At 51.7% G+C, this 11241-nt stretch overlaps 1 protein-coding gene across 1 annotated transcript; it reads left to right on the forward strand.

Annotated features, from left to right (window-relative positions):
* Nucleotides 1–226: 226 nt before the first annotated feature.
* LOC123182074 (QWRF motif-containing protein 4-like) lies at nucleotides 227–5875 on the forward strand. Its single transcript, XM_044594565.1, has 6 exons — nucleotides 227–406; nucleotides 457–660; nucleotides 795–1031; nucleotides 1137–1226; nucleotides 1356–1463; nucleotides 5432–5875. The coding sequence occupies exons 1-6, from the start codon at nucleotides 227–229 to the stop codon at nucleotides 5873–5875; spliced, it is 1263 nt and encodes a 420-aa protein (XP_044450500.1).
* Nucleotides 5876–11241: the final 5366 nt, after the last annotated feature.

Here is an 11241-nt window from a genome sequence, read left to right on the forward strand (position 1 = left end):
CATTGGTTTTGAAAAAAAAGTTCACCTTTCAGAAAGTACCCAAAACTGGATATTGTAGCGCGTGTACTATCTCAAATGTTATGGCTTATTTTGGTCTGAGGAAGTATATACGTGAACAGAAGGTGTGGTGACTATATCTATTGAATTAGTAATACATGCTCTAGAATTTGGAAAATATTGTGCTCTCTGGCCCGCCCAACTTCTTTTTTCAAGCTCCGCCACTGCAATGGCGTCACCTCACCGCCTAGCACGCAGCCCCAGCTCGGCCTCCCGCGCGGCCCCGGCCTTCTCGACCGCCAACTTCGTGCGCTCTCTCCGCAAGGCAGCATCCTTCGGTTACAGGAAGCCCAGCGCCGGCGTCGTCGACGCGGCGGGCACGATGCGACGACGCAGCGCGGACACTGTGGTGATGTCCCCGTGCCGGGCTTCGCTGCGAGGGGTGCCTGGGATCAGCAGACGAGGCGTAGGCGGAGCACCGGGCAGTCGTCGCCTTCCGAGGGCGTCGGCAGAGGGCCGAGCGTGCCGAGGAAGACGCCGGCGACGCCTAAGAAGGAGGACGTGGCGCACCGGGCGCGCGTGCTCACCGCGCGGCTGATGCAGTGGCGGCTCGCGAACGCCCGGATGGAGAAGGCCATGACTCGCGCCACCCACGCCGCCGAGGTGAGCCACGCCGACGCATGCATGCAGTTTCTTTATATTACTACCACAACGTGCAATCATTAACCATACGTAGTAGCTAGTGATGTGATTACCCTGTCATTTTTCTCTGATGCGCGTGGCGTGGCCGCATGCAGAGCAAGCTGCTGTATGTGTGGCGGCGGGTGGCCGAGCTGCGCAACATTCACACGGCGAAGAGAATCGTGGCGCAGCGGTGGCGGCAAAAGGTGAAGCTGGGCAGGCTCCTGCGCCCGCAGCTGCCCCTCCTCGCCGCATGGGAGACGCTCGGCGGGCCGCACTCAGACGCTGTGGCGGACCTCGGCCGGGTGCTCTCCGCCGCCTCCACCTCCCTCCCATTATCCGACGGCGCCCGAGTACGCACTCTCTCACGTAACGCATATACATCTTTAACTTTTCCTGGCGTGTCTGGCAGCACGACAGGTCGGTTGGTAAGTTAAGCTACTACTACAAAAATGCAGGCCAACCTGGAGCTGTTGCACGAAACCATGCTTGCTTGCGCGCGCACCGTGGATGAGATCAAAGCCAGGGCTGACATGTTCTATGCCACGGTACATGCACTTATTCATCAGTTCCTACATGTATTTGCCGGTGCAAATTTCAAGTAGGGACGACTAACCGAGAGACTTTTGCGTGTCGTTTCGGCCCTAACTTCTGTGTGTGCCGCCGGTCGCGTTCAGGGTAGTGTCACCAGCAGCTCTGTCGACGAGCTCGCGAGGACAATGCAGGAGGAGTTGGCAGGGCTCGAGGAGGTCATGCGGCTGTGCAAGATTGTCACTAACCTCCAGGTGGGTAGACGGTCCACGTTCTTGAGCTCTGGCCTCTGGGCTATGCCCCACACTAGAACAAAGCTGGGTTATGTCCCACCACAACAAAGCCGTTTGATCGTTGTTTTGCCCATTCTCGATCGTCCGAGAAATTCTTACTTTTCGGATCCAACACTGGATCCACGCGGCACTCCACATTTTTATTTCTTCATGAACAAATTTCTAAAAGTTGTCTTCGCATGATATTTTGTTAGCCGAGCAGGCCATGATGGTTTTTTTATTGGTAAACTACAGTCTTTTATATGTGGTTTTGTTACTTCTCAACCATGAGATAATTTTTTATTTATAGTCAAAGTTTTTTTAAGGAAGTATGCTTCTATTGAAATCACAAAGTAATACAAAGTTCAAGTACAGCGTAACACACGCACAAATAACTAAAATAACAAAGAGCAACCTAAAACAAACAGTAAAACATGATGATCTCCAGAGCTCTGTATTATCATCCCTAAACCTTGTGAGAAGACCCCTGCAACACAAGTACCTGCAACCAGATCTAAGCAAGTCATCATTTTCAACCACGGTATGATCGCCATCACGTTAAGAACCATGCAAGATTCCATGTTCTGGACCATCTGTCCCCGCGCCGCTCCCTCCCCGGGGCGACACAGGCGGCGAACCCTCCCAGCCTCTCCTCGCCCCACCCATCCCATTCACCCCCTCGCCGTCGCCGGTGGCCTCCGGCAGGCAAAGCTTGCGCGGAGCCGGCGGCGGCAGGGCTCGTGCTCCTCGTCGGTTGCTGTTTTGATGGGGAGATCTCAGGCAGCTGGTGACTGTCCGGAGCTCGTCTTCACGGCGGCGTACTCGATCGTGGCAGCGGTGGTCGCTGGCGTGCAGCGCGGTGTCGCCATGATGGGAGCTCCGTCGTGGGCGTGCGGTCGCGGTCTTGGCCGCCCATGCGGGCCCAATATGGGTCCTCGCGGGCCGCGGCCTGTGCAGATGGTGGGGGCAAGATTCGGGCTCGGCCGGCGTGCCGTTCGCCGGATCTGGTATGGCGCGGTGCTGCGGCTCAGCACGCGGGCTGGTGGTGGCACCGGCTGTAGGTATCGTGGTGGTGCCATGGCCGGTCAGGCAGCGGCGGCGGCCGCGATGGTGGACGATTCGTGCACAAGACGCTTGATGGAGGCCATTGGAACAGATCTGGGTGAAGAGCTACTCATGGCTGCTGCCGAGGCCGGCGATGGCGGCACTATTCGGTGTCGTTCCCTTGTTAAAGGCATCGCTATTGAGAAGTTTCAGGCCACTATCTGCTACCTCCGGGGGAAACCCTAGATCGGTAGATCGGATGACGGCGGCATTATTGTGTCGTTTCCCTCTTGTGGCGTCATTCTTGGAGGTGTACACGGGCTCGAGGGACCAGTGGACGGAATAGTTTGTGGAGCGGTGTGTGACGCCCTCGATTCAATCGTACACTAATCATACACGCAAACGTGTACGATCAAGATCAGGGACTCACGGGAAGATATCACAACATAACTCTACAAATAAAATAAGTCATACAAGCATCATATTACAAGTCAGGGCCCTCGAGGGCTCGAATACAAGAGCTCGATCATAAACGAGTCAGCGGAAGCAACAATATCTGAGTACAGACATAAGTTAAACAAGTTTGCCTTAAGAAGGCTAGCACAAACTGGGATACAGATCGAAAGAGGCGCAGGCCTCCTGCCTGGGATCCTCCTAAACTACTCCTGGTCGTCGTCAGCGGGCAGCACGTAGTAGTAGGCACCTCCGGTGTAGTAGGAGTCGTCGTCGAAGGTGGCGTCTGGCTCCTGGGCTCCAACATCTGGTTGCGACAACCAGGTAGAAGGGATAGGGGGAAAAGAGGGAGAAAGCAACCGTGAGTACTCATCCAAAGTACTCGCAAGCAAGGAGCTACACTACATATGCATGGGTATCAAATGGAATAAGGGTATCATATGTGGACTGAACTACAGAATGCCAGAATAAGAGGGGGATAGCTAGTCCTTTCGAAGACTACGCTTCTGGCAGCCTCCGTCTTGCAGCATGTAGAAGAGAGTAGACTGAAGTCCTCCAAGTATCATCATGTAGCATAATCCTAACCGATGATCCTTCCCTCGTCGCCCTGTGAGAGAGCGATCACCGGTTGTATCTGGCACTTGGAAGGGTGTGTTTTATTAAGTATTCGGTTCTAGTTGTCATAAGGTCAAGGTACAACTCCAAGTCGTCCTGTTACCAAAGATCACGGCTATTCGAATAGATTAACTTCCCTGCAGGGGTGCACCACATAACCCAACACGCTCGATCCCATTTGGCCGGACACCCTTTTCTGGGTCATGCCCGGCCACGGAAGATCAACACGTCGCAGCCCCACCTAGGCACAACAGAGAGGCCAGCACGCCGGTCTAAACCTAAGCGCACAGGGGTCTGGGCCCATCGCCCATAGCACACATGCACGTTGCGTACGCGGCCAGAGAGCAGACCTAGCAACCTCCATTACAAAGGAAGTCACGTTACGCGGTCCAACCCGGCACGCGCCGCTCAGTCGCTGGCGTCACGAAGGCTTCGACTGATACCACGACGTCGAGTGCCCATAACTGTCCCCGCATAGATGGTTAGTGCGTATAGGCCAGTAGCTAGACTCAGATCAAATACCAAGATCTCGTTAAACGTGTTAAGTATTTGCGAACGCCGACCAGGGCCAGGCCCACCTCTCTCCTAGGTGGTCTCAACCTGCCCTGTCGCTCCGCCTCAAAGTAACAGTCGGGGGCCGTCGGGAACCCAGGCCCACCTCTACCGGGATGGAGCCACCTGTCCTTTCAGCCCCCTCATCAGAATCACTTGCGGGTACTCAACGAGCGGACCCGACTTTAGTCACCACATGTGTCATGTATAAGTATATAGTATATACCCGTGATCACCTCCCGAGTGATCACGGCCCGATAGTATAGCACAACAGACGGACAAGAATGTAGGGCCACAGATGGAATACTAGCATCCTAAACTAAGCATGTAGGATAGCAGGTAAAGGTAACAACAGTAGTAGCAAGGACAGGCTATGCAGCAGGATAGGAATAACGGAAAGCAGAAAAATGCTACACTACTCTAATGCAAGCAGTATAGAGAAGAGTAGGCGATAACTGATGATCAAAAGGGGGGGCTTGCCTGGTTGCTCTGGCAAGAGATAGGGGTCGTCAACACCGTAGTCGTACTGGGTAGCAGAGGCGTCGGTCTCGATGTCTAGCGAGAGAAGAGGGGGAAGAAACAATAAATATAATGCAAACAAATGCATGACGATGCATGACATGACAAAACGTGATGCTAGGTGCGCCCTAACGCGGTACGAGGTGGTACCGGTGAAGGGGCAAACATCCGGGAAAGTATTCCCGGTGTTTCACGTTTTCGGACAAAGGAGCCGGAGGGGGAAAGTTGCGTGTTTGCTATGTTAGGGATGCGTGGCGGATGAACGGGCTGCGTATTCGAATTCGTCTCGTCGTTCTGAGCAACTTTCATGTACAAAGTATTTTCATCCGAATTACGGATTAAAAGATATGATTTTCTAAAGATTTAAATCATTTTTTGATTTTAATTATATATTTAATTCCAACATTATCCAAAACAGTGTGTGATGACGTAGGCATGACATCAGAGTGATGTCAGCAGTCAACTGTGCAGTTGACTGGGTCAACTATGTGTGGGTCCCGCATGTCATTGACTTATTAGGCTAATCAGGGGTTAATTAAGTTAACTAGTAATTAGGTTAATCTAATCAAGATTAATTAATTTAATTTAATTAATTCTTTAATTAATTAATTAATTAATTTAATAATTATTATTTATTTAATTATTTTTATTATTCTTATTTTTATTTTTATTCTTCTTTTTTTATTAAAACATTCTGGGCATGGGGCCCATCTGTCATAGGCCCCAGGGGGCCAAACCGGAACGGGCGCTACTGGTAACGGGCGCAGGGGCGCCCGACAGGGGCCAACCCGGGCGCTGGCCTCGGGCGAGACCAGCGGCGCGACGGGGCCAGCCCGGCCGCCGGCGGCGAGGCAGGGAGGGGCGTGGGGCAAGGTCGGGCCGCGGCGACTGCGGGAATCCAGGGGCGCGGGCACCAGACACAGCCGCGGGGGCGACGGCCATGGCGCGAGCGGACAGGGGTGGTCGCGGGGTGGAGGGGGCTCGGCCTGGCGCGCACGCAGGTGGCCAGGTACGCGGGCGCCAGCAGGGGGGCGAGGCCGCGGGCGGCTGCGGGTGCTGGGCGCCGGGCGCAGGGCAGCGCGAGGGCAGAGGCGCGCGGGGCAATGGCCAGTGCGGGGGCCACGGTGAGCGCGATGGTTGGCCGGGATGGCAGGGGCGAACGGGGCGCCGGTCCAGGCACGGCGAGCGTAGGCGGTGAGGGAGACGGTTAGGGGACGGGGGCGTCCAGGACTTGCACGGGGGCGACGGAGCGCGACCGGGCGCGTGAGGCGCGGGGTGCACGCAGTTGCGAGAGGAAAGGAGGCCGAGGGCCTCACCGGGGTGCGTAGGGGTCCGGGCAGCGAGGGTCGAGGGGGTGATGGGGACGACGGCGTAGAGGGAAGCAGGTCGGCGAGGGAGGCGGTCCGGCGTGGGAAGTTGACGGGGAGGCGACGGTGTTCGGCGGCGAAGGGCACGGCGTCGGGGGGGCGTTCCCTCGATCCGATCTGGATCGGGGACGACGGGGGAGCGAGTGAGGGACGAGTGGGGAGTGGGCGGTTAGGGTTACATGGGGAGTGGGGAGTTATGGGGAGAGGGAGTGGTTGGGCCGGCCTGGTGGGGTGGCCGGCTGGGCCGGTTGGGTTGGCCCAGTTGGGCCACGGCCCAGGGGGGTTTCTCTTTTTTTCTGTTTTGTTTTTATCTATTTGCATTTCTGTTTTTAAACATTATAAATTATTTAGACATTTTATAAAAATGTGTTTGCTGCACCATAATTACCTTTGTAATATTTGGCAACCACCGAACATTTTTGTTTCAATTTTTGAAAACTTTTATTGCCGACATTAATTTTAAATTTGAATTTGACGCGGTTTGAACTAACGGACGTTTAGCAACAGTAATCAGGATGACATGGCATGATTAGCGTGGGATTACTGTAGCAAGATTATCCGGGCGTTACAAATCTCCACTACAAGAAATCTCATCCCGAGATTTAGGAGGTAGAAGGAAACAGTGCGGGGTATTCATCACGAAGACGATCCTCGCGTTCCCAGGTGGCTTCGTCTTCAGAGTGATTCGACCACTGGACCTTGAGGAACTTGATCGCCTTCTGACGTGTGCGGCGTTCTGCTTGGTCGAGAATGCGGACCGGATGCTCTTTATAGGAGAGGTCTTATTGCAATTCAAGCACTTCATGATCCACTGCTCGGATTGGGTTCTTGAAGCAGCGTCGGAGTTGTGACACGTGGAACACATCGTGAACCTGAGAAAGGTTCGGCGGAAGCTCCAGTTGATATGCCACTTTTCCACGCCTTTCGAGAATAGTGAAAGGACCAATATAGCGGGGAGCTAACTTTCCTTTGATCCCGAAGCGGTGTGCACCCTTCATTGGTGTAACTCGAAGATAAGCTTTTTTGCCAGGTTGATAGACCATGTCTTGGTGATGACGGTCATACTGACTTTTCTGACGTGACTGAGCAGTCTTGAGATTCTCGCGAATAATGCAAACTTGTTCTTCGGCCTGTTGGATAATATCCGGATCGAAGAGTGGACGTTCCCCAGTTTCTGACCAGTTCAGAGGGGTTCGACACTTTCGTCCATATAGCACTTCGAAGGGGGACATCTTCAGACTAGCTTGATAGCTATTATTATAAGAGAACTCGGCATATGGAAGAGATTCCTCCCATTTCTTGCCGAATGAGATTACACAAGCTCGAAGCATGTCTTCGAGAACTTGGTTGACACGTTCAACTTGCCCTTGTGACTGCGGATGAAACGCAGTACTGAAAGATAAGTGAGTCCCCATAGCTTCTTGGAAACTTGCCCAGAATCTAGAAGTGAATAAGCTGCCACGGTCCGAACTGATAACCAGTGGAATACCGTGAAGTGAAACAATTCTGGACATGTAGAGAGTAGCAAGCTGACTAGCAGTGATTGTATCTTTCACCGCCAGAAAATGGGCAACTTTGGAAAGCCGGTCAATGACGACAAGAATAGCATCATTACCTTTCTGCGATTTGGGAAATTGTGGCACCCCCGATTTCACCGTACACTAATCAAACGTGTACGATCAAGATCAGGGACTCACAGGAAGATATCACAACACAACTCTACAAATAAAATAAGTCATACAAGCATCATATTACAAGCCAGGGGCCTCGAGGGCTCGAATACAAGAGCTCGATCATAGACGAGTCAGCGGAAGTATCAATATCTGAGTACAGACATAAGTTAAACAAGTTTGCCTTAAGAAGGCTAGCACAAACTGGGATACAGATTGAAAGAGGCGCAGGCCTCCTACCTGGGATCCTCCTAACTACTCCTGGTCGTCGTCAGCGGGCAGCACGTAGTAGTAGGCACCTCCGGTGTAGTAGGAGTCGTCGTCGACGGTGGCGTCTGGGTCCTGGGCTCCAGCATCTGGTTGCGACAACCAGGTAGAAAGGATAGAGGGAAGAGAAGGAGAAAGCAACCGTGAGTACTCATCCAAAGTACTCGCAAGCAAGGAGCTACACTACATATGTATGCATTGGTATCAACTGGAATAAGGCTATTATATGTGGACTGAACTGCATAAAGCCGGGATAAGAGGGGGATAGCTAATCCTTTCGAAGACTACGCTTCTGGCAGCCTCGTCTTGCAGCATGTAGAAGAGAGTAGACTGAAGACCTCCAAGTATCATCGTATAGCATAATCCTAACCGATGATCCTCCCCTCGTCGCCCTGTGAGAGAGCGACCACCAGTTGTATCTGGCACTTGGAAGGGTGTGTTTTATTAAGTATCCAGTTCTAGTTGTCATAAGGTCAAGGTACAACTCCAAATCATCCTGTTACCGAAGATCACAGCTATTCGAATAGATTAACTTCCCTGCAGGGGTGCACCACATACCCCAACACGTTCGATCCCATTTGGCCGGACACACTTTCCTGGGTCATGCCCGGCCTCGGAAGATCAACACGTTGCAGCCCCACCTAGGCACAACAGAGAGGTCAGCACGCCGGTCTAAACCTAAGCGCACAGGAGTCTGGGCCCATCGCCCATAGCACACCTGCACGTTGCGAACACGGCCGGAAGCAGAACTAGCCCCCTTAATACAAGAGTAGGCTTATGAACGAAATATGCCCTACAGGCAATAATAAAGTTATTATTTATTTCCTTATAATCATGATAAATGTTTATTATTCATGCTAGAATTGTATTTATCGGAAACATAATACATGTGTGAATACATAGACAAACAAAGTGTCACTAGTATGCCTCTACTTGACTAGCTCGTTAATCAAAGATGGTTATGTTTCCTAACCATGAACAATGAGTTGTTATTTGATTAACGAGGTCACATCATTAGTAGAATGATCTGATTGACATGACCCATTCCATTAGCTTAGCACCCGATCGTTTAGTATGTTGCTATTGCTTTCTTCATGACTTATACATGTTCCTATGACTATGAGATTATGCAACTCCCGTTTACCGGAGGAACACTTTGGGTACTACCAAACGTCACAACGTAACTGGGTGATTATAAAGGAGTACTACAGGTGTCACCAATGGTCGATGTTGGGTTGGCGTATTTCGAGATTAGGATTTGTCACTCCGATTGTCGGAGAGGTATCTCTGGGCCCTCTCGGTAATACACATCACATAAGCCTTGCAAGCATTACAACTAATATGTTAGTTGTGAGATGATGTATTACGGAACGAGTAAAGAGACTTGCCGGTAACGAGATTGAACTAGGTATTGGATACCGACGATCGAATCTCGGGCAAGTAACATACCGATGACAAAGGGAACAACGTATGTTGTTATGCGGTCTGACCGATAAAGATCTTCGTAGAATATGTAGGAGCCAATATGGGCATCCAGGTCCCGCTATTGGTTATTGACCGGAGACGTGTCTCGGTCATGTCTACATTGTTCTCGAACCCGTAGGGTCCGCACACTTAAGGTTATGATGACAGTTATATTATGAGTTTATGCATTTTGATGTACCGAAGGTTGTTCGGAGTCCCAGATGTGATCACGGACATGACGAGGAGTCTCGAAATGGTCGAGACATAAAGATTGATATATTGGAAGCCTATGTTTGGACATCGGAAGTGTTCCGGGTGAAATCGGGATTTTACCGGGTTACCGGGAGGTTACCGGAACCCCCCGGGAGCCATATGGGCCTTCATGGGCCTTAGTGGAAAGGAGAAAGGGGCAGCCCAAGGGGGCTGCGCACCTCCCCCCTTCCCCTAGTCCTATTAGGACTAGGAGAGGTGGCCGGCCACCCCTCTCCCTCTTTCCCCCTTGGGAATCCTAGTTGGAATAGGATTGGGGGGGGGGGGAGTCCTACTCCCGGTAGGAGTAGGACTCCTCCTGCGCCTCTCTCTCTTGGCCGGCGCCCCCTCCCCCCTTGGCTCCTTTATATACTGAGGTAGAGGCACCCCAAAGACACACAAGTTGACACAAGTTGATCCACGTGATCTATTCCTTAGTCGTGTGCGGTGCCCTCTGCCACCATATTCCTCGATAATAATGTAGCGGAGTTTAGGCGAAGCCCTGCTGCTGTAGTTCATCAAGATCGTCACCACGCCGTCGTGCTGACGGAACTCTTCCCCGACACTTTGCTGGATCGGAGTCCGGGGATCGTCATCGAGCTGAACGTGTGCTCGAACTCGGAGGTGCCGTAGTTTCGGTGCTTGATCGGTTGGATCGAGAAGACGTACGACTACTTCCTCTACGTCGTGTCATCGCTTCCGCAGTCGGTCTGCGTTGGGTACGTAGACAATACTCTCCCCTCGTTGCTATGCATCACATGATCTTGCGTGTGCGTAGGAAATTTTTTGAAATTACTACGAAACCCAACAGTGGCATCCGAGCCCAGGTTATTTATGTTGATGTTATATGCATGAGTAGAACACAAGTGAGTTGTGGACGATACAAGTCATACTGCCTACCAGCATGTCATACTTTGGTTCGGCGGTATTGTTGGACGAGACGACCCGGACCAACCTTACGCGTACGCTTACGCGAGACCGGTTCCCTCGACGTGCTTTGCACATAGATGGCTTGCGGGCGACTGTCTCTCCAACTTTAGTTGAACCGAGTGTGGCTACGCCCGGTCCTTGCGAAGGTTAAAACGGAGTCTATTTGACAAACTATCGTTGTGGTTTTGATGCGTAGGTGAGATTGGTTCTTACTTAAGCCCGTAGCAGCCACGTAAAACATGCAACAACAAAGTAGAGGACGTCTAACTTGTTTTTGCAGGGCATGTTGTGATGTGATATGGTCAAGGCATGATGCTGAATTTTATTGTATGAGATGATCATGTTTTGTAACCAAGTTATCGGCAACTAGCAGGAGCCATATGGTTGTCGCTTTATTGTATGCAATGCAATCGCGATGTAATGCTTTACTTTATTACTAAACGGTAGTGATAGTCGTGAAAGCATAAGATTGGCGAGACGACAACGATGCTACGATGGAGATCAAGGTGTCGCGCCGGTGACGATGGTGATCATGACGGTGCTTCGGAGATGGAGATCACAAGCACAAGATAATGATGGCCATATCATATCACTTATATTGATTGCATGTGATGTTTATCTTTTTATGCA

This window comes from Triticum aestivum, chromosome 1A (genome assembly GCF_018294505.1).
Source record: "Triticum aestivum cultivar Chinese Spring chromosome 1A, IWGSC CS RefSeq v2.1, whole genome shotgun sequence".
Classification (NCBI taxonomy): domain Eukaryota; kingdom Viridiplantae; phylum Streptophyta; class Magnoliopsida; order Poales; family Poaceae; genus Triticum; species Triticum aestivum.

Bases quoted from the DNA above. Each gene is read 5' to 3' on its own strand.
- LOC123182074 (XM_044594565.1), top strand. From the start codon at position 227: ATGGCGTCACCTCACCGCCTAGCACGCAGCCCCAGCTCGGCCTCCCGC. The intron at 1,032-1,136 runs GTACGCACTCTC...ACAAAAATGCAG, and splicing joins CATTATCCGACGGCGCCCGA to GCCAACCTGGAGCTGTTGCA. The intron at 1,227-1,355 runs GTACATGCACTT...GGTCGCGTTCAG, and splicing joins CTGACATGTTCTATGCCACG to GGTAGTGTCACCAGCAGCTC.